Raw genomic sequence first — 23480 nt, forward strand, 5'->3', positions numbered from 1 at the left:
CCCAGTAGGGCATGAAGCGGGGAATCGGGAAGTTTTTTGCAACTAAGAAACTTCGTTTCTATTTACAGTTCCTGTTCTTGCCAAGCTAGTGGAGCATGCGTGCGCATTAATAACACCCAAAGGACCCTGAAGGCCCCACAGCACAGGAAGAAGGAAGAGGGACTAAGAGTCTAGGGTACATCGTCTTTCCGAAACAGCTGACAATTAAAAATTGGGAAGACTTTACATTTTAAAACCACAATATTTATTTCGCCACCAAGAATCCATGGTACCGGTTATCAGTGGGTGGACAAACACCCCTAATCTAGCTCCCACCGTGAAACCTCCAATCCTTGTGTTTACAGATGCGGCCCACCTCTGGACCCATCCATACGCTTTCCCGGGGCAGCTGCAATTCCTCTGGAGCCATGTGGCTGGAACCCCTGCTCCACCACAAAAAGGTGACTCTCGGGGTGCAGTTTCTGGGAGTCACCGCTTCTTCGTGCTACTGTTTCCACCGGCGGCTTTGCTGAAGCCCCGGCTCATGTGAGGAAAGTGCACGGTCGGGGTCCGCTCCGTGGGGCCGTACAGCCCCAGGTTCCTGGCGGCCGCTGACTTGCGCAGCGGCTTGACGCTGGGAAAGGGGCTGAAGATGGGGGTCTTGGGGCGGCTCCCGTGGGGAGGTCTGCCGGTGGCTCTGTCCTCCCCAGGCGCCTCGGGCAGCTCCGGGAGGTGCCGCTGGCGGGGCGGGTGCCACCTGGGCTCAGGGTCGGCAGCGGCATCCCTTTGGTTCAGTTCCAAGGCTTCTAACTTCACCTGGACCATCGACACATCGGCATCTCCGAAGGCCGGCTCCGGAGACTGGCCCTCGATGGTGCGCCCTGCGCTGCCTTGCGCGCTGCCGCCTCCAGGCGAAGGGCACGCCTCCGCCTCCGCGGGCCCCGGGCGCGCGGCCCTGCAGCCCTCGCCCGGCTCTTCGATGAGCCCCACGGTGTCCCCGCAGCCCGGCTGGCTCCTGGCCCTCGGCATGGTCTTTTTGTGGACTCGGATGTGAGTTCGCCACGGAGAGTTGAGCTTCGACCTGAGGTCTTCGTAGGGGACGGGGGATGCTTTGCCTCCGGAGTGGCCGGGGATGTGAATGACAGCGTTCCTGGCGGCTCGGTTGGACATTTTCATCTTCTTTCCTAAGAGCAAGTGGTTTATAACTGGAGGGTTGTTCACCTGAGACGGGAGGAGGCTGGTCACTGGCCCTTTGTCTGAAAGAAACATCGGAAGGGGGCGTGAGACATACCCTCAAGGCACCAGGTCTGCAGAGAAGTCTCCAGCCCTTCCCACGCACTTCCCAGGCGCTGGGAGTCATGTGACTGCAGGTGCAGAAACTGAATTCCAACCCAGCGGGGGGGGGGGGGGGGGGGGGTAGGTTATTCCCTCCTCTTTAAAAAGGGGGAGAGAAGGGGCCGAGGTCGCAGAAAGGAACAGAGACTGATCCCTCGTGACTAAATAGAGGCCTAATGATTTGGGGGTGGGGGAGCTTTTCTCTGAGACTCAACCTCAGAGGTCTTCTATCCAGAAAATGTTCCATCCTAAACCTTGTCACCTACATCGACCTGACATGGAACACACTCAACTCTAATAGTCTTCTCTTGGGTTCTCTTCCAGCTCTCAGGCTGCCACTGTAACTCTACCTGGTGACAGACACTTCGGTTCCTTGACTCCTCAATCCTCTCCTAACTTCTTGTCTATCTTTGGCCCACGGACACCCCTACTCTGAGAGCTGCACGGCTCATTATCTGGACCGCTGCCTCCCCAGTAACCACACATCCCAGGCATCCCTCTCCCTCTGCCACATGCCTGCAAAACCCCGACCTCAGATCCACAATCCACACTCTCTCTTGTTAGGTCCTCAGTGCCACTGACCAATCTTTTTCTTTTACTCTCCCACTCCTTTCAATAACCTATCCAAGACTTCCTTATTCCCTAAGCTCCCACCCAGGCCCCAACTTACTCCCAGAAAAACTTTTCCCCCAATTCTCCATGAAAACAGAAGCTCTCAGGTCTGAGAGACCTCAACTTCTTGCCCTCTGTAACCTAGGAGGCTGGTACCCCAACCAACTTCCTTCCCTCCTTCCTTTAAGTCTCAGAATCTATGGTCTTTGGTTTCTAGCTCAAGTTCAGTCTCCACCGGTGCTGCTAATCCTGTCCTCCACCACCTCCTCTAAAACCTTCCACTCCATGTGTGAGCCCCACCCAGCAGCACTGGCACCAAAAGCTTGTTGGAAATGCATAACCTGAGCCCCACCCAAACCTACTGAAACACCCTCTTCCTTTTAACAGATCCCCAGGTGATCCCTATGCACAGGAGAGTTTGAGGAGCAATGCTCTAGAACAGTGGTTCTCAACCTTCCTAATGCCGCGACCCTTTCATACAGTTCCTCATGTTGTGGTGACCCCCAACCATAAAATTATTTTCGTTGCTACTTCATAACTGTAATTTTGCTACTGTTATGAATCGTAACGTAAATATCTGATATGCAGGATGTATTTTCATTGTTACAATTAAAGCATAGTGATTAATCACAAAAACAATATGTAATTTATATATTCAATATGCGTTTTCCGATGGTCTTAGGCGACCCCTATGAAAGGGTTGTTCGACCCCCAAAGGGGTCGCGACCCACAGGTTGAGAACTGCTGCTCTAGAACAATCTCTCCCTAAAATAAGCCAAATAAACCATGATCCAGAGTAAGGGTTGGCAAACTTTTACTGTAAAGGGCCAGATTATAAATATTTTAGTCATGGCAGTGTAAAATCAGTCATAGACAGTATGCAAACAATGGTCATGCCTGTATTCCAGTAAAACTTTATTTACACAAACAGGCGGCAAGCAGGGTTTGGCCGGCAGACCATAGTTTGCTGACCCCTGACTAGAGAACGAGGCGCTGGGCTGAGTCAGCACACAATGGTGATGGTTCACTATATCACCCAATGATTTACTAGTATACAGTAGTTGTAGGACTATACACAGAATTAGAACAAATGGATTCCAGCCCTGTCCGGACCACTCACGATCACTATATAATCTCATACGATTGCTAAATCCTCATGAATCACCACTTCCTCATCTTCTAAAAGTATATGAGAATATCTGTTCCTTGCCTTCCTCATAGACCAGTGGTTCTCAACCTTGGCTGCACATTAGAATCACCTGGGAATCTTTTAAAATTCTGATTTCTGGGCCTCATCCTCCGGAAATTCTGTTTCTTTGTTATGGGGTGAGGCCACAACATTAGCAACAAAGAAACAGAATTTCCGGAGGATGAGGCCCAGAAATCAGAATTTTAAAAAGATTCCCAGGTGATTCTAATGTGCAGCCAAGGTTAGAACCACTGTATTAGACTATCCTTAAAGACAACATGAGGATGCATATGTACCAATGCTTTGAAAACTGCAGAGCTGCAGCTGTTCATTTCTTCTGTGATTGATTTATGATTCAGGATAAAGTACGAATCTTCAAGAAATCGCCTACCCTTCCTAAGAAGTAGAAGGTAAATTCAGTTTTTGGGCAAGATCAGTCACATGCTCACAAGCCTCTTAAAAACATGTCAAATCATGGACAGGAATCATTTTCATTCAAATTTCACCGAGAACAAAGCAAACCAATCCCAAAATCAGCATATGTTAAACAACCAAGCAGATTATTGCTCCCTGGGATTTGTGGAACTAAACAGAAAAAGAACAGAAGCCTGACAATCCTTGGGAAAGAGCATTTCCAACTGCATTACACCTGTGTTCTCTGCAGAGGCAGGACACAGTCACCCATGGGCAAGGCGTAGGGACAGCCTTTTCCTTTTTCTCAGGTTACAGGGCCCTTTATGTCACCCCCTAAGTGACCAATGGATAGCTAGATTTATTCGTGCACAGATCGCTAAGTTCTGTGTTCCAGTGCCTGGAATTTCAGAGGCAACAGCTCCAGAATGTCTCAAGTCCAAGGACTGCGCGGCTTTGCAACATGGTGATCGTTTGTAAACCCCTCTCCAGAAGCACACACAGCGAAGATGTGTTCAGTACCATCAACTGCCCGGTCCTTGGGACCTAAGGAGAACCCATGGTCTTTGTCTCCTGGAGAGCCTGATAAAATAAAATTTTAAAAAATGAGATGCTAAGCGTGCTATCACTCGTGCCAGCTGAGTTTCTGGGTGCTGAGCTACATACAGTGAGAGTACAGGAACATGTGCTCTTCCTCTCACAGGCTGACACAGAGTTGAAATGGATTCGAAGAATCCCATTACCTGCTCTGATGTACACCTGGTGAACCTGCTGCTGCTGCTTCCTTTTAATCCGAGAATACTGCCGCTTTAGCGCGTTGATGTCCGTGGTCATGCGCTCCATCATCATGCTGTTGAAAGCGGCGTGGTACTCACTTCGGCAGGAATTGATGGCTCCTGGACTCAGCTCCGCAATGTTATTAGATCTCAGACTCTGCTCTTCGCGGGGCTCTGTACTCACGGCGGCAGAGACAAGGAGAGGTGTCAGTGGAGGAGAACAGGACAAACGGGCAATTGATTCCACTGTAACCCAAAGTGATAGCACAACCTCCAGAAAATTCTAAACCACACACAAAAAAATGTACACTAGGATTTGTCTAGAGCTTGTTTTAATCAGTCCTGAAAATACTTCTGCATTTTCTTATTAGCCTAATTGTGGGTCTGAAATGAGCTGTGTGGATTCATAGTTTTATTTTATTACCACTTTGTTTATTATACAGACATAAGATCAATTTTTCGAGATAAAAATCACTGTTATTTTTGAAAATGCCCTTAGAAAAATATAATTCCAGATGTCAAGTCATTGTACAGAAGTCCACATAAATGAGTGAGAATTTATAAGGGATCGATAGTTTGTAGTGTTTAATCAGCCACTAAAAGTGAGATTTTAGCCCTGGCTGGTGTGGCTCAGTTGGTTGGAACATCATCCCATATACTGAAAGGTTGTGGGTTCGACTCCTGAATAGGACACATACCCAGACTGTGAGTTTGATCCCTGTTTGGGGCGATTGTGAGAGGCCGCTAATCGATGCTTCTCTCTCACATCGATGTTTCTCTCCCTTTTCCCCTCTCTCTCAAATCTATTAGACATATCCGTGGGTAAGGATTTTTTTTTAAGTGAGTTTTTAAATTAAAAATAGATTCTATGAAATTATCAAGACTTCGAATCACTCTACCACTAGAAATGCATGTTTTTATTTGTTTAACAACCATTTCCTGACCATACACTATGTGTGTTATAGTTCCCAGGACACCTACACCCAGCAGGGTTGTCCCTTAAATAAAACTGAGATTACATCCAAGAGAGAGAAACAAGCACTGTGCGAAAGCACGCTTCCAGGCTGCACGGCCGAGGCGGGCAGACCCGGGCTCCTCAGCACCATATGCAAAGCTGGCCGGGGAACCAGCTGAAAGAGAACCCTCAGTAGGGATCCTGACTAACCCAACAGCCACTGAAAGTGTTAGAGGGCTAAACGTCTGGCAAGTTTACTTCCTTTTTTCCCTGAAGACACTTGTGCGAGGAAAAGGAAATTAAAAGGGGACCTGCACACCTGAACTTAAGTAAGCCCAACAAACAGGAATAATAAAACAGGAGAACATGATCAGGTCATCCTGGGCACAGACCTGCACAGAAAGAAAAATGGGGGGGGGAAGGGGAGTACGGGAGGGCAGGGGGAGGGAACACAGACCCAGACTTCAGAAATGCAGATTCAAAAATGTTAGAATTAAAATCCACATTGATCCCATGGCTAGAAGCCAAAAGCTGATATCCAGGCAACAAGAGGGAGGGTGGAAGGCATTACAAAATCAATGGGGATCTTGTTGGGTTCACATTATTAAAAACCTTTTAAAAAGATGAGAGGAAAATGCATACCAAAGACATCACACACACAAAAAGTATGAACCCAAACCACGAAACAGGTCAAAACTCAAAACAAGCCAAGGCTTAGGGAAAATACTCAAAACTAGAACTATGAAAAAGACGAAGAAGATGAAGATGGCGAAGAAAAGACAGCAATGATGAGATGATGATGAAGAAGAGGAGGAAAATAAAAAAAAAGATAAATACTATTAAAAGTTCTGAAAATCATATCTTATGAGAAATGCTTAAAGAAATTCTGAACTTGAGCCAAGGAGAAAACTGTTGGGGACATGATGGCTGTCCTCAAAAAACCGAAGAGCCGTCCAGTCAAAGGGGGGGTGGACTCATTCTGTTTTGTTCCAAAGAAATGAACTATTAATAGAACTTGTAGGCAGAGATTATCTCTCTGCAACTAGAAACCATGGGCTAAGTGGAGGAACTCAAAGAATGCCTTATGAGATAATGAGTTTCTTATCTCTCAAATTCAAGGAGAGGACACCATAATGTTTTAGATTCAGAGGGTACTTCTCTATAAAAGAGAAGCCAGTCTAGAATGAATTCAATTAAACTCAAACACAAGGTAGCAAGCATCTATTACATTCCAGGCTCTATGCTAAGGAACTGAGCATACAAAGTTGAATCGGGCGAGTATGGCGCAAAGTCACCATAAAAAAAGAAGAAATATATATTATGCATGCAACCCATAACACAGAGAAATCCTACTAAATAAGAAAGTAACACAGAAGATACTTTTTCGAATATATATATTTACTAGAGGCCCGGTGCACAAAAATTTGTGCACTCGGGGGGGAGGGGGAGTCCCTCAGCCTGGCCTGTGGCCTCTCGAAGTCTGGGACCCCTCGGGAGATAACGACCTGCTGGCTTAGGCCTGCTCCCGGGTGGCAGGGGGCAGGCCCAATCCCTAGGTGCAGCCCCTGGTCGGGCTCAGAGCAGGGCCAATTGGGGAGTTGGGGCGCCACCCCCAGTCATGCACAGAGCAGGGAGATTGGGAGGTTGTGATGCCACCCTCAGTCACGATCAGGGTAGGGCCGATTGGGGGGTTGGGGCACCGTCCCCTGTCACACTCAAGGCAGGGTTGATGGGGAGGTTGCGGCGCCACCCTCGGTCACGCACAGAGCAGGGCCAATCGGGGGGTTGGGGCTCTGTACCCTGTCATGCACAGAGCAGGGCCAATAAGGGGGTTGGGGTACTGCCCCCATCACACACAGAGCAGGGCCCATCAGGGGGTTGGGGCGCCACCTCTCTCACACTCAGGGCAGGGCCAATGGGGAGGTTATGGCTCTACCCCGTCACACACAGAGCAGGGCCCGTGGGGGGTGGGGGGGCGGTTGGGGAGGTCCCCCCTATCAGGCACAGAGCAGGGCTGATCAGGGGGTTGGGGCGCCTTCCCCTGTCACGAACAGAGCAGGGTGGATAGGGAGGTTGTGACCCTACCCCCTGTCACACACAGAGCCGCAGGGCGATTAGGGGGTTTGGGCGCTGCCCCCTGTCATGCTGATCCCGGTGCCGGGAGGCCTCATGGCTCCGCTGATCCTGGTGCTGGGAGGCATATTACCCTTTTACTATATAGGGTAGAGGCCTGGTGCATGGGTGGGGGCCGGCTGGTTTACCCTGAAGGGTGTCCCGGATCAGGGTGGGGGTCCCCACTGGGGTGCCTGGACAGCCTGGGTGAGGGGATGATGGCTGTTTGCAGCTGGTCACACACCCTTCAGGGTGGGGGTCCCCACTGGGGTGCCTGGCCAGTCTGGGTGAGGGGCTGAGGGCTGTTTTCAGGCTGGCGGGTGACTGAAGCTCCCAACTGCTCCTTTTTTCCTTTTTTTTTTTTTATTCTGGGCCAGCTTTAGCTTTGAGGCTTGGCTCCAGCTCTTAGGCCTCGGCTGAAAGTAGGTTTCTGGCCTTTGCTTACAATGTTGCGAATCTGCTGGCTGGAGTCTGCGGTATTTGTTACAGAGTTTCTTAAACTGCCCGCTCAGAGGCCTGCAGCCGCAGGCGGGGAACGTTGGTTTCCTCCGTCACTGAGGCAAGCAAGCCTCATGTTAGTTTCAAGCTGCCTGGCTGCCGGCCGCCATCTTGGCTGACAGTTAATTTGCATATCGCCCTGATTAGCCAATGGGAAGGGTAGCGGTCGTACGCCAATTACCATGTTTCTCTTTTATTAGTGTAGATATATATATGTATATATATATTTTTTTTTTTTAAATTATTTTTTAATTTCAGGGAGGTCCCTTCAGGGAGGGAGAGAGAGAGAAAACATTGATAGGCTTCTTCCTGCACACCCCACACTGGGGATTGAACCAGCAAAACTGGGCATATGCCCTGACCGGGAATTGAACCTAGACCTCCTGGTTCATAGGTCAACACTCAACCACTGAGCCACGACAGCTGGTCCAGAGAAGATACTTTTAATAAAGACCTTCAATAAGGGTAACCAGTTCAGAAAATAAATAGGCATTTATAGGTTACAATAACAGTACCCCTGCTATAGTGAACCAACACATTGTGATAATCTAAATAGAGAGCCACCTTTTTTACCTTTAATTTGTTTTTGGTACTTCTGTAGTTCAGGTGCCAGGAGCCCACTGAAAGGTCCAAGACACCCCACGGCATTAGCAATAGCATCTTCATCATCTGGGTCATTCTCTTCATCACTGTCTCTGATCTTACCATGTCGTCTTGGAAAACATAACAGAAAAAAAATATTCAAAGAAAATAGTGTCATTTTTAATAAAAATAATTCAGTCACATGGTTTAAATGATATATAATGTATATATATATATAAAAAGTCTCCCATCCCTACCCAACTTCTGCCCAGCTGTTCCACCTAATTCCTACAGGTGATGCAGTGACTAGCTTCTTATTTAGCCTTTAGTTTCTTTATGCATGGATAAGCAGATATGACTATACTAGAGGCTCGATGCACAAAATTCATGCATGGGGTGGGGGAGGGGAGAGGTATCCCTTAGCCCAGCCTGCACCCTCTTGCAATCCAGGACCTTTCGGGGGATGTCTGAGTGCCGGTTTAGGCCTGATCCCACAGGGATCCCTGCGGGTCATGCTTAAACTGGCAGTCGGACATCCCACTGGCAATCTGGGACTGCTGGCTCCTAACTGCTCGCCTGCTTGCCTGATTGCCCCTAACCACTCTCCCTGCCTGCCTGATCACCCCTAACTGCTCACCTGCCTGCCTAATCACCCCTAACCACTCGCCTGCCTGCCTCATTGCCCCTAAGCACCTCTGCCTGCCTGCCTCATCGCCCCTAACAATTTGCCTGCTTTCCTGATTGCCCCTAACCACTCCCTGGGGTGTGGGGCCAGCCAGGGCAAGGGGCCTTGTCCTTCTGGTCTCTGGTCGTTCCACCATTTCTGTTGCTGGGCTTTTATTATATAGGATAGTCTTATTTTTCTCCTCTTTTTACATAAATATTAGCATACTATATACATTCTTCTGCGCCTTGCTTTTATTCACTTAAGAAACCTCACGATATTCTTACAAAGAGCTTCCTCATCGCTTTTTACAGCTGCACTGTATTGTATGCATGTGGTGCACGTTAGGGAACCCTGCGCTAATGAAGCACACTTGAGTGGTTTCAATATTATGCCATTATGAACAATGCTGCAATAAGTAACCTTTATACATCCTGTGTTTTGCATGTGTATAAATATATTTGTGGGATAATTCATAGAGGTAGAATTGCTGGGTCAAAATCCATTACAAATTTTGGACAGTACTTCCCAATGGCCTGCCACAAGTCCTGTAGTAAGCAACCTCTCACCTGCAATGTGCCTGTGTCCCCATGGCCTTGTCAAGAGCGTGCACATCAGCCTTTTGAATTCTTGTTAATCTGATAGGCAAAGTAACAGACTCTCAATCTAGTTACAGGCTACATTTCTCTTGATGCTGCCTTCTATGTAAACTACCTACTCCCATCCTTCCATCATTTTTCAGTTGGGTGGTCATTCCATATTAATTTCTAGGAACTTTATGAGAGCTATCAATTACAAATACTTTTCCATGAATATTTTTGTGTCTGCTTATGAGGGTTCTATTTTGTTCTGTTTTGGTTTTAGTCATACAGAATATTATTTGTAAATACTTAGTGTTTTTTTTTTCCTTTATTGTTTTTTATTTTTTATTTTGAGGCTGTTATTAAGGCCTTCCCAATTCCAAAGAACTAAAGACATTTTTCCACATTTTCTTCTGCTAATGTTATTACTTCATTTTTTCCCATTTAAGTCTCTCATCTATATGAAATGTATCCTACTGTATGATGTAAAGAAAAACTTTAACTTTATTTCCTTCCAGAGTAGGTCTCATTGGCCCAGCACCATTTACTAAATAATACCTCTTTTCACTACTGTTTGATATGCCAAGTTTTCATATACTGTATTCCTGTGTATTTGTCAATGTCTGGTCTTTATAGCATTTTAAATAAGCTCATCTGTTTTTTCATGCTTCAGTTCTACACTATTTTAATTATTGAGATTTTTTTTAATATTTGATATTTTTAAATAAGTTGTGGGGTTGCTACAGGTCCCTTCAGTTTATATTCTAGTCTTCCTTGGAAAGAACAGTTTTAAAAATCACTCTTTTGAATTTACATCAAAACCTTAAAAAACATCCAGATTTTAAGAACCAAACTACTTTGAATATCTTTCTAGGGCTTAACAATCATTAAGTTACAATAACCAGTTAAAGTATCTAGTCTTCTAACACGAAAACAAGAAGGGAAAAAAGAGACCTTACCCAGACACGGAGGTGGGTTTCACTGTAGCGGGGAACGGTGTAATGTTGTAGGTGTACTTCTCCCTCAACTCTGCCAGTTGTGGGAAAGGGAACGGAGCCATGGAGTAAACCGTCTGAAAACCAGAAGCAAAAATGCCGTGCCTGAAACGGAGCCCTTAAGTAACTCTATCAGTCCTGGAAAGGCATTATGATTTGAGTGTGAAAAGGTAAAAACTGCCTCTTACAGAGAGAGTGGAAAGATCCTACTTCAATATCCGCTTTAGAGAAAGACAAAAGAACACTGATAAACACAACGGTGAGTTTTCAAATCAACCTGACTGCAACCAGGCATTCCAACTGGTGAGCAAGGGTGAGCCATGGGGGCGCCCCGTCTGACTTCCTTCTGCTCAGTTCGAGGGTGGGTGAATTCAGCAAGCCACAGCTCCCTTACCTTTTTATCCTCACTTGAGAATATGTTTATGGTTTTAGAGAGAGAGAGAGAAAGGGGGGGGAGGGGAAGGGAGAGGGGGAGGGGGGAGGGGAGGGGGAGGGGGAGGGGGGAGGGGAAGGGGAGGGGGAGGGGGGGGGGAGGGGGAGGGGGAGGGAGAGGGAGAGGAAGAGGGAGAGGGAGAGGAAGAGGGAGAGGGAGAGGGAGAAAGACATGATCGGTTACCTCCCGTACACACCCCGACCGAGGACTGAATCTACAACCTAGGTATGTGCCCTGATGGGGAATCGAACCTGCAACCTTTCGGTGCACAGGACAATGCTCCAACCAACTGAGCTACCCAACCAGGGCAGCTCCCTTACTTCTTTAATAAAGAACCCATCGATGCGCTTCATATCTAGTACTTGTTTTTTAAGCTCTGTTTAATGATTTTTATAGACATTACGCCAGCCTGGATAAAAATAAGTGGACAATCTTGTGATGGACTGAGTGCTTTCTCCAAACACACCTTTTCAAATACCTGTGAATAAAGTCCAAGTGAAAATTGCTGGTTTCGGGGTTTTTTTTAACTGACAGTGTAAAAGCCCAGACTGTTAAAAAATCTAAAAATAAAAATGAGAAAAACACCTGTGCTTCCTCCAGAATTTCAAAATTATATGCCATTCTATTAGCAGGAGGGAAATAATCTTATTTGCTTTCCTAATTTTATCAAAATTTAATTGCTCCAAAATTTTAATTATATCATTTATTCAATCCTTAAGGTTCTTATTCACCAGAAAATGTATCTTTTTCTTTTTTAATCCTCACCCAAGGATATTTTTCCATTGGTTTTTAGAGAGCGTGGAAACATCGATGTGAGAAAGACACATTGATTGGTTGCTTCCCACATGCCCCCAACCAGAGCCAGAAGCCTGCAACCAAGGTGCGTGCCGTTGACCGGAATAGAACCTGGGACCCTTCCGTCCTCGAGCCGACGCTCTATCCACTGAGCCAAACTGGCTAGGGCAGAAAATGTATCTTAATCACACTAGCTTTCTCCCAGGAAGCTTTTTAAATATCCTGATATTTTCTGGGGAAATTTTAAAGTGGTATTTTTCATTTCAGCAGGAGAGTTGTTCTGAAGGCTGAGCGGAGACGTGCACTATCTGCATGGGCAGGAAAGGAGGGCTCTGAAAGGGGCCTGACTGTGCTGCTGTCTGACTTTGTAGCTCAGAGCCACCACTGGGATAGCCCACCGCCATTTGATTCTAAACAGATTGTCCATCAGACCTTTCCCAAACAGATATAAGGTATCCACTTACATCTTACTGTACCACCCAAAGATTCTACACAAGTAAGTGTTGGCTAAAATCCCTTCCCCTCTATTCTCCGTTGCCTATTGTCCAAAGCTACACAGATCATAGGGACCAAAGAGTCATCTCTGAGCCATTCTATATACTACACATTTGATTATACCCACAAGGCTGAGACGCCGTACAAATTTACTAACAGTGAGCTGCTCCCCATGGAGAGAAGCAGGAGGTACCTTGTGGTTCCCATTAGTCTCAGATTGGCCAGTTCCAAACCTCTCTGGGCCTCGTTTCCCTCCTCTGAAAAATGAAGGGTGTGAAAGCTGGGATTGTGATTACCTTTAAAAGGAAAGGGGAGAAGTGGGGTGAGGAGGGGAGGGGAAATCAGAGAGAAGCATATGAGGGTGTCCAAATGTGTTGCTAATGCTTATTTCTTAAGTTGGGTGATGGGTGTGAGTTTTGTAATACTATTTGTAATACGTTTCTGTATGCCAGAAATACTTCCTATCATTTCATTCATAACATGGTCACAGTGACCTCGCACATTCTGTGCTCCCACCAAGGCTGCCAACAGCTCATCCCTCAAGAAGCTGCCTTATTGCCAACACAGAATCCTTTCTTCCTTGCTCTAGGTCCTGTCTTAGCTCCATAAACCCTTTGAGGGAAATGGAGAGAAGGGACATCCTCTCCTCAGCACCCCAACTTTAGGTCCAGGACAGGGCACCTCCATGGGGGCCTCAGTCAAGCAGCACCAGCCTCTGACCACCACACACCAAGTGTGGTCCTACCGCTGCACCAAGAGTCAGCCTGCCCCTCACTCACGGGGCCTTTCTTCCTTAACAATTTAGAAACTTGGTTCAGGTATTTAAGAAACCCATGATGTTTCGATTCAAGCTTAAAAGATGAACTCATTAATGCTATAAATTTCAAATTTTCTTCCAAATGAGGTAAAATGTCTCACTGAAGACAATTAGTGGGGTAAATTAGCTGAAGGTTCACTGTGTTTTATTGTTGCCAGTTTTAGAAAAAGTTATCAGAATTCTTTATCCAGCCTCATGAAGGAAATTTATAAGAAAGGAATGGAGCCCGGCTGGTGTGGCTCAGTGGTTGAGGATCGGCCTATGAACCAGGAGGTCATGGTTTGATTCCCGGTCAGGGCACATGCCCAGGTTGTGGGCTCGATTCCTAGTGTGGGCATGCAGGAGGCAGCTGATCAATGACTCTCTCTCATCATTGATGTTTCTATCTCTTTCTCCCTTTCCCTTCCTCTCTGAAATCAATAAAAATATATTTAAAAAAAAAAAAAGAAAAAGAAATCGACAATACATTTTGCCCCTACTTCGTCCTGTCCTGTCTCGGGGTAGATGGCCTGGGTTCTGAGCCAGCTCCTTCCAAGACCGCGCAACCAAAGACATTCGACCAAAAGAAAACTGGCTCCACTGAGCTTTCATTTTCTATTTTTGCTCTTCCTTTCTCTATCATCTGCTTTTAGTTAATCCTTCAAAGACGAAACCAGCGTGCCTGAAAAACAGTGTATCGTCCTTCTTCGCACACATGCACTCAGTCCTTTGAGGGTCTCATGTGTGGGGGTGCATGTTGATCCCACGAACATAAGCTTCCCTGGCACAGCCCCCCAGTGCTCAGGGTACCTGCGTAGCTCCAGGTTTCTAACGTTGTAAGTCACGGATTTACAACCGACTCCAAGAAAGAAATTTTACTCATCGTCTCAGAGCCCAAGTAAGGGAGACGCATAGAATCCGAGGGTCAGGAGAAACAAACATAATTTCGTTCCACCTCCCTCCCAGGCAGGAGCTGCCTCCCTCCCAGGAGCTCCACAGGTGGCCACAAAGGCGCTGCCGAACTGCCCAGCCCGCACTGTTTTGCACGGCAGACGGTTTCCATTTCTGACAGCACTAATTCATCAACATCATCTTTCTATTGAACAAGCATCCGCATTCTTGTCATTTCCACCCCTTCACTGAGGGAAAACAGCCAACAATCCCACGGCAGATCCCGCCTGTGGCACATGAGAGCTGCCGCAGGAAGCAGTAAATTATTATCCACAAGAACTTTGGCTTCTGTTTTTCCAAGCACCTACGAACCCTTCTAATAGTGACATTTGACTCACTTTTCTTTACATTGCCCTAAAAGAATTCATGAGAGACTCTGTCAAAAGTCATTCTGAAATTTATCTATGCTTTGTCATTGGCATTCCCCCAATCTCTCTCTTCTCTCTCTCTCTCTTCTCTCTCTCTCTCTCTCTCCTCTCTCTCTCTCTCTCTCTCTCATCTTTACCCCAGGATATTTTTCCATTAATTTTTAGAGAGAGTGGAAGAGAGGGGGAAAGACAGAGAGAAACATCAATGTGATAGAAACACATCGATTGGTTGCCTACTGCACTAGCCCTGACCAGGGCCCGGGCAGGGGAGGAGCCGGCAACCAAGGTATGCGCCCTTGACTAGAATTGAACCTGGGACCCTTTGGTCCTCAGGCCGATGCTCTATCTATCCACTGAGCCAAACCGGCTAGGGCTCCCAATCTCCTTTTCTAACACTCTCAATTTTTTTAAATAGCCATTGCTAATAAAAGAAAGTGATGTGATTTACAGGGGAGAAAAACAGTACTTTGTGTCAGGCACTTAGAGCTGGAAGAAATGGAGAAGACCAAGCAGGGAGAACCCTTTCGTCTCCTCTCTGACCTCACACACGGTCCACGTTTCACCCGGAGCCATCTCAGGTTTGCGGACAGACTGAAGGTGCACCATAATTGGGTCCCAGCCATTGACCTAACTGTTTTTAACGAGTAAACACTGAAAAAGAGTGGCTTGAAATGATAGTCAGCATTTCTCTCCTTAATACTCTACGATGCCAAGGAAAACCACCTACCAACACACACTCCCATAGACATTTATATTTAGGCACTGCTGAAAAGAAATTCTTATTTCTTTTTCATTATTGACATGTTTTTATAAGAAACATGAAAACATAAGTTGTATAAAATTAAGCTCAGTTTATCATCACCCAGATGTTTTCTTTGGCAGGAAAAAAAATAATGCTACTAAAAGGGGAACTAATCTATCAAGCCCCAGCCCACATTTTCCCCTCTAGGATTCCCTTTAAGAGGTAATGAAGGGTCCTCTTTCCTAATCCCTCAGGTTGGGAATTCCTAGAGGACAATGACGACAGGTGTAGATCTCAACATATCTCATTCATTCTGGCAATGTTTGGGCTTTAAGTAAAATAAAATGCTGTCTTATTCTTCTAAGGAGGATTTCAGTTTTAGAAAGACATTTTTAAAATAAGGTATAAGCATGTAGGATGCCCAGGGGTCAGGGCCTTGGGTTCCAGTCCTGGGTCTGCCACTAGACAACCTAAGAAACTGGCAGATGCTGGCTCTCCAAGTCTTAGCTTCTTCTCTGTAAAGTGGCAGAATTAGGTTAATCTTTAAGCTTCTCTAAAGCCAGAGTTTCTCTAAGTATTTTTTTTAAGCCATCTGCCTCAGAACCACCCATGGAGCAAACACCTGAGTTTTAATGCATTAAACACAGTCAACTTTCTTATACACAGTCAACTTTGAAAACCACTGCCTCGAGTTCTAATGTTCTGTGATTCTGTGTATTCACTGAGCAACCAGGTGTATTCTCAGAACTCGATAGATGTCATGGAGATACAGAGCAATCTGACGCCCCTAGCATTAAGGAGCTTGCTACCTCATTAGAGAAATAAGATGAACACATACCAAACAGTAGCAAATAATCTGTAATAGCAATTAATCAATTGTTGGAAATGTTAAATACTGAAGGAGTACGGAGGAGGCATAATTAATGAGGGCCGAGGTACAGAGGCTGTGTGGGGGTGGGGAGGAAGGAGACTGGATAGGATCTAGATGGGTGTTTAATATTTTCACAGATAGTGTGAGAGGGCAGCACAAGCCCTCAACTGGCATGAGCATGGACTAAGAGAGCTATGACCAGTGTGATAGGTTCTGGTTGTGAAGGGGTGGGGAATACCTTTGGACAGGTGAGTAACGGGACAGCCAAAGTGCACCTCCATGCAGCCTCTCGGAGAGCTAACTCATCTTCCTGCCCTCCTCTTTCTAAGCCAGAAATGTGTGATTGCCCTTGTCCCCTCCATTTCTTTCTTCACCAGACCACATCGTTTCTGTGGCCAAGTCCTATCAACTTCACCTTCTAAGTATTGTCTCTATTCCATTTTTGTTTCTACCCTTTACTGCTCCTCACAGGCCTCATGTTATCAAACATGACCCGTCAAGTCCACCCTTCACAGAGCCACCCATGTAGTCGACCTAAGAAATAACTCAGACCCTTCCCCTCCTCTCCTTAAAACCTTTCAGCTCCACAGTTGTGCTTCCCTTTCTGAAGGCTCCATAGAAGTCCTAGAACTCCAGCAAGCTCAAGAACTCCATTTCACAACCATCGAACTAAAAGATCAAGGCCAAGCTCCTCAACAAGGGTTGAGGTCTTCTATAACCCTTCCCTGAATACCACACCCCTGGTAGTTTCCTTCACACACAATAGAGGTTTCCTCTCACCCTGCCCCCCTCCACCAGGAACAGCCTCTCTGCTCTGCACCACTGCCTCCAACACATACACACATATACACACTTGCATGTGTGTGCACCCATGTGCACAGGCACACGCATGCACACACATACACATGCACACACAGAGTCTGACCAACTGCTATTAGTATTCAAGGAAGTTTTTTTTTTAATCCTCACCTAAGGATAAATTTTTACTGGTTTTAGAGAGAGAGGAAGAGAGAGGGAAACAGAGAAACATCCATATGAGAAAGATACATCAGTTGCCTCCTGCACACACCCCAATGCAGGTTTGAACCCATAACCTGAGTATGTCCCCTCCCTGGGAATCCAACCCCAGACCTTTTGGTGTATGGAACAATGCTCCAACCAACTGAGCCACACTGGTCAGGGCCAAGGAAGACTTCTGACATGTACAGATGTTCAATAAATCTTTGCAGAGGTTAACTTAGAACCTTGGAAACAAGGCTGGAGCATTTTATTTCCTATAGTTAATAACACGGAAGCACTGAAGGTTTTGTGAATAACAGTGAAATGGCCAAAGCAGTAAGTTTAGACTATTACTCTGGCAGCAAAATGCTGATTGTATTAGAGCAGAGGGAATCTGGGAGGAGGGACATCATCTAAGAATGTCTTAAAAGAAAATGATGTAGCCTAGCCAGCATGGCTCAGTGACTGAGTGTTGACCTATGAATCAGGAGGTACAGTTTGATTCCCAGTCAGGGCACATGCCCGGGTTGTGGGCTCGACCCCAGTGTGGGGCATGCAGAAGGCAACCGATCAATGATTCTCTTTCCTCATTGATGTTTCTATCTCTATCTCTCTCTCTTTCTCTCTCCCTACCTCTCTGAAATCAATAAAAAAAATATTATGTAAAAGAAAATGTCAGGCATGGACCTGGCACACAAAGGGAAGCGCAGTAAAAGGTACTTCCCTCCGAGAGAGTGAGTGAGGAAGCAACGGCAATGTGAGAAGAGTTGGAATCAAGCAAAGATGTCAGTATCAGAACACTTCCTCCTCTGAGACAGACAGGAAGGAAGAAAAGAGATGAGAATGGAAAGAAAAACTGAACTAAAAAATATCAATGTTCAGGGAAGTTATATTAAGTGGTCAATATTCTCAACAAATCAGTAACTGTCTGCTAAACATTAGGAATTCCAAAAAGGAGCTGCAGTACCGGGACAGGAACAAAGGAATGGAAGCTCCATGAGTCTTATGTCCTAAATCAGGGCTTGAGTATTTGTTTTCTAACCTGTTGGCTGGGCCCCAAAATTGACCTCAGGCATGGAACCCAACATAAAAGTAAACGCTGAAAACAAGAAAAAGAGGAGAGGGGGGGAAGTAGCCAAGGCCCGAGGACAACCTTGGAAAGACCTACAGTTGGTCAGTGGGCAAGAGGAAGAACCGGGAGGAAAGAGGTCAGAAGCATCGGAGAATGGAGATCAAGTTATGTTACAGAACCTAGTGGAAGAGAGAGTGTCAACAATTCTGCTCCTTCCGACACTCACTCTTTTCTGTCTGAGTGACTCGGTAAATATGATACTGGGATAGAGCAACATGCCACAAAATAACAAAACCCTTCAAGTCTTTCATGTTGAAATTTATGACCCACATATAACATCAGTTGAAAATGTGGGCAAAACAAACCAAAGTGCTGATTACAACGATCTCCCTCCTATCCTCAGTAATGCCTCCCCCCAAATAATTACCTCACCCCCACAAGTCTCCCCTTAAAAGGCTAAGAATCAGATTGAGAATAAGCATCTGATGATTTGGGGTTTTATTCTTCAGTTTTTTAAATTTATTTTTGTATTGCACCTTGTGATTTTTAAGCAACAAGTTTGAATGAAAGCCACAATAAACATCATTCATTTCTTTTTTCCTCTTGTGACATGGCTAAGATTCTTATCAAATTATATATATAGTATCTTGGTCAATTGAAAAATTAAATCTGAAGGCTGGCCAAATACTTTTCCCAAGACCACTGCTCTGGACCGCCTGTTCCCACGGTGCCCGAGTCCCCGGGCCACGGCGGGGCGGAGCTGCCCACTCACCTGCATGAGTTCGTGGCTTTCTAGAAGATCACACTCTAGCATCTCCTGGGTGAGGCGCCCCATGGTGCTGTAGAATTCATCTGCCGTTTCACAGTTTTCTATCTGCCTAGAAGCAGAAGGACAGGACAAGGAATTGTGTTGGACCCCCATGCTGTCTATCAGGTCCCACAGGGTATGTGGCCTCTGACCATCAAATCAATCACATCAGCAATCAACAAAACTCAAAATACTGGGACACACTCCCTATACAGCCTGCCATACACAGAGAAAAGATAAAAAATACCCACGGCAACTTGGAGGTACTTATTATGGGATGAGTTCCCATCTTTCTTACATGGCTCCCCAGCCTCCCAGCCCTACCGGTGGCACTTTTACTGCTTCCATGTGACACATTTTACACATCAGAATACCCACCACTGATGAGAAATCATAACCATGAAATTAGATCTGAAGAACAATTATCCCCAGGAGGAAATCTGTTGCTGTTAATCTACAAACCGTGATATCACTGATAGACTGAAAACCAAACCACAGTAGAAATAAAAGATGAGAAATACTAGAACTTTATCTGTATATGTCATCAGTCCACAGGATGCTTTCACAGGCAGAATTTTTTCAGTTCTTCTCAGGGCACTGCTGCTAGCTGGAGATCGCACCCTGCTTCTTACATTTGTTTCTACATATAAAGAAGCTGTTACCTGGCAACCTGTGAGGCAGGGTACATGTTAATCCTTCTTCTCGAGGGAAAAAAAGGAGTGGTCCGAAACAAAGAGCACGGTGCATCTGTTTTATCCACCATGACATCCTCTGTGTAGGAGGATGACTCTATTGGCCACCAACCACAAGACACAGTATGATGTACCCTGATGTTGGGGGATTTTCATACAGCCATCCCCCCAAAAATAAGATGCTGGGAAAACTTCAGGCTCTGGAGTGCTGTTCAAATCTCACTGCCACAATCAGGTAAATAAATAAATGAGATGAACTGTTGAGGTGTTATTACAAAAATACAAAGTAGCATGTGGGCATCAATAAAAAAAAGTGGTTACCTTTACCCTGGAGGATGAGGAAGAGAAATAATGCTGAGGATGAATTTTGAAAAATATTCTCCCGGTTGACAAGGAAGAGTAAGTATATTTTTGGCACGGAGGCAGGAGACAGCTGCAGGCCCTACCCAAGAATCTGCAAGTGGCTCCCCAGGGCCAGAACGGAGCCAGGGAGCTGCAGCGGGAGAGCTGCAGGCAAAGGACACCGAAGGCCTCACCCGCCAGCTGAGCCCCTTCAGGCAACGATCACTGGAAGGCTCTGAACAGGGAGTGTGGGAACAGACATGCCCTTGGCAAGGTCAGCCTGGAGGTGGCATGGCAAGTGTGGGTGTGATGGGGAAACCAGGGAAGACACACCAAGACAGGCCAGGCATGAGGGAACGAGGGAGCGAGCCAGAGCAGCAGGGTCAGAGGAGAAAGGACACGGGAAAGAGATGCCAGGGAAGGTGAGCTGATGCTCTACAGCTTGCATATTCTAAAAGTACCCTTGGTGTGAGTGAGAGGGAGGCATTCAAGTTGCAGAAGCAAGGGGAGAGGTCCCATGGATAACCATACACGAGGCACATATGTTACTCAGGCGCACATAGCTGGAGACTACCTATCTGCTATTTAGGATTTTTCCAACGGACAGTTTGTGGGGAACAGCACAGGCACTGGAGTCAGAAAGATCCAGGTTTAAGTCCCACCGACTTCACAGGGCTACGGGCAGGATGAATGAGATCATGTGTTTACACGGTCTAACATAATGATGGCACTATAGGCACTTGATGTATGCTGGTTGCCTTTCCTTCTGCTTAACAAGTTGCACACTCAAAACATGTAGAATTATAATGAACAAAGGCTCTGAAAAATTTAAAATTCTACCAGTCTGATTCATATATCCTCTGAACTGCATCAAAAGGAACCATAGCCCTAACTGGTTTGGCTCAGTGGATAGAGCATCAGCCTGCGGAATGAAGGGTTCTGGGTTCGATTCTGGTCAAGGGCATGTACCTTGGTTGCAGGCACATCCCCAGTAGAGGGTGTGCAGGAGGCAGCTGATTGATGTTTCTCTCTCATCTATGTTTCTAACTCTCTAGCCCTCTCCCTTCCTCTCTGTAAAAAAATCAATAAAATATATTTTTAAAAAAATAGGAGCCATATATTATCAGTATATTCACATTGTTAAAAATCACAGACTCCAGAGCCAAGGGAGCTGGGTTCAAAAACAGGCCCTTCCACTTCTAACTGGGTGACCTTGGGCAATTAACTTCTCTGTGCCTCAGTTCTCACATCTGTAAAATGGGGATAATAAGAGGACCTAACTCATAGGATGATGGTGAGTACCAAAGGAGTTAGTTTTACATGTAGAGTGCTCAGAGCAATGCCTGTCCATTGCAAGCACTCAATGAATATTGGATTTAAAAGTGTAGCCATTACCTTTTCAACAATGTGACATCCTTGGAGTGACAATATGACTAAATTCTAATCCTACAGATAATGAATAGATGGCCTGGGGACTGAAGGGTCCCGGGTTCCATTCCGGTCAAGGGCATGTACCACAGTTGCAGGCTCAGCGCATGCAGGGGACAACCAATAGGTGTGTTTCTCTCACATCGATGCTTCTGCCTTTCCCTCTCTCTTCTACTCTTTCTAAACATCAATGGAAAAATATCCTCAGGTGATGATTTAAAAAAACACACCAAACTTCTGACAGAAAAAAACTACCTCTGTATCTTAGGTTAACTATAACAATTTCATTCTAATACAGGGATTGGCAAAAGTAGGTTTACTGTTGTTCATACGGAAAATAATATAATAATTAATGATAATACAAAAATAAACTATTTCATGTACTTACAACTGTAAACCTACTTTTGCCCACACCTGTATTTCTTCCATTACCAAAAAGGGAGAATTTTAATGTAATAGTCATAATATAGTCAAGATGGGTGAAAACACCCTAGTTTTTTCAGCCCAGCTGCTAGTAAAGAATGTAAGTAAAATCTCTTTAGTGATGTGTTTGGTAGTAATAGATTCCCACACACAGTGTTAATTCTTGATGAAAGGAAAGAAGTTCCCTATATTCTACTGACTATGTACCAAGCACCTTGCTAGACACCTTATATTTATTATCTCATTTAATTTCATCACAGCCCTAAAAGGCTGGACACAATAAGTAATAAAGATTCAACATAATCTAAATTGTGGTATTAACCAACAAATCCACCTACTTCTTTCCAGACCTCATAGTTCCTCATGCACCTAAGTCTCCCTCTTCAAAACTAGTGTCCAGAGAGATGCTGACAAAGAGCAAACCAGCTGGACACACACACTAGGAGGAGGGGGAGAATTCCAGGCCTGAACAAGCCTGCCCCCTTCTCTAAAGCAGATGCCATCTGTCCCCAACAACCAAGAATGTGTCAGCAGGGGAGGGTGAGTGGGAAGCCATCAACCAAAGAATTTGTGTGCATATATGCATAACTCGGACACAGGCAATGGGGTGGTGAGGGCCTGGGGTGGGGAAGGACGGGAGTGGGCGGGAAGAGGTTAATGGGGGAAAAGGAGGGCCTATGTAATACTTTCAACAGTAAAGATTAAAAGAAAAAAAAAATGTGTCAGCTGAGATCCCAGAAGGCTAAAGCCGCTGCACAAAGTTCACAACTTCCTCTTTTCCTCACACTTAATTATCGACACTTTACATGTTAGAGCACAAAAGCTGCTCAAGGCCCCCAACACCACAGAACAGAAGAGAAGGGGGAAGTCACTTACTCTCCCAACTTTGCCCAGATAGCCAGCGACACCCTTAGGATGATTTCCGAACCTTCAAAAAAGACAGAATCCCAAATCTTTAAAACGGTGTGGTTAGGGAGGCACGTGGCGAAGAGAGTCAGGAACCACTGCATCGTGAAGACATTCGTGAGCGGGGGCTCGTATCCACCTGAAATAAAGCAAACACTCCATTTCTTCAGAATTGACAGTTTGCAAGATATAAAGGCACCCTCTTCCAGTCCCCCAAGTCCACCCAACTATGTTACTTTTCCTGACTGATTTGTTTACGGGGCTAAATTATGGTTCTTTCCTCTTTTTTCCTTCCATTTTCTAGACGGACACAGGTGTGTTTAATAAAAATCTCAATAATATGAACTTCACAAATTCTTTATGGTACTTCAGAAATCTTAACCTAACATTTAATTTGGTTCTGCCTATTATGGGATGCTGAAAATGTTTTCCTCACCAAAAATGAAATTAAAAAAAAAAAAAGGATTTTAGTCCCTCAAAAGCAAATGCCGATTTCCAAAATATCCTAAAGCCCACTTTTATTCAAATGCTGCTCAGAAAAGTAAAATTGCTCCTTAGGAATTGCTTGTCTACTTCTTAGAGCATGCATAGTTCTCAGACCACAATGGTATTAAACTACAAACCAATTAGAGAAAGATAGCTGGAAACCTCCCCCCCCCCCCCTCCAAAT

General features: G+C 45.5%; 1 protein-coding gene across 8 annotated transcripts in view; it reads right to left on the minus strand.

The window, feature by feature from the left end:
* Nucleotides 1–221: 221 nt before the first annotated feature.
* The window catches only part of TBC1D30 (TBC1 domain family member 30), a 79507-nt gene continuing 56248 nt past the window's right edge, over nucleotides 222–23480 (minus strand). For 3 of the 8 annotated variants that reach the window (XM_036299963.1, XM_036299964.1, XM_036299969.1), the window contains 8 exons: nucleotides 22781–22949; nucleotides 18984–19089; nucleotides 10654–10766; nucleotides 9683–9751; nucleotides 8441–8580; nucleotides 4270–4476; nucleotides 4049–4108; nucleotides 222–1235 (listed from right to left, as the gene is read on the minus strand). In XM_036299963.1, coding sequence (XP_036155856.1) covers nucleotides 469–1235; nucleotides 4049–4108; nucleotides 4270–4476; nucleotides 8441–8580; nucleotides 9683–9751; nucleotides 10654–10766; nucleotides 18984–19089; nucleotides 22781–22949 — 1631 coding nt within the window. In that variant the 3' untranslated portion in view covers nucleotides 222–468. The remainder of the gene's footprint in view (nucleotides 1236–4048; nucleotides 4109–4269; nucleotides 4477–8440; nucleotides 8581–9682; nucleotides 9752–10653; nucleotides 10767–18983; nucleotides 19090–22780; nucleotides 22950–23480) is intronic. The other 5 variants (XM_036299967.1, XM_036299970.1, XM_036299968.1 and 2 more) reach the window with 3 other exon arrangements.

This window comes from Myotis myotis, unplaced genomic scaffold (genome assembly GCF_014108235.1).
Source record: "Myotis myotis isolate mMyoMyo1 unplaced genomic scaffold, mMyoMyo1.p scaffold_m19_p_3, whole genome shotgun sequence".
Lineage (NCBI taxonomy): Eukaryota > Metazoa > Chordata > Mammalia > Chiroptera > Vespertilionidae > Myotis > Myotis myotis.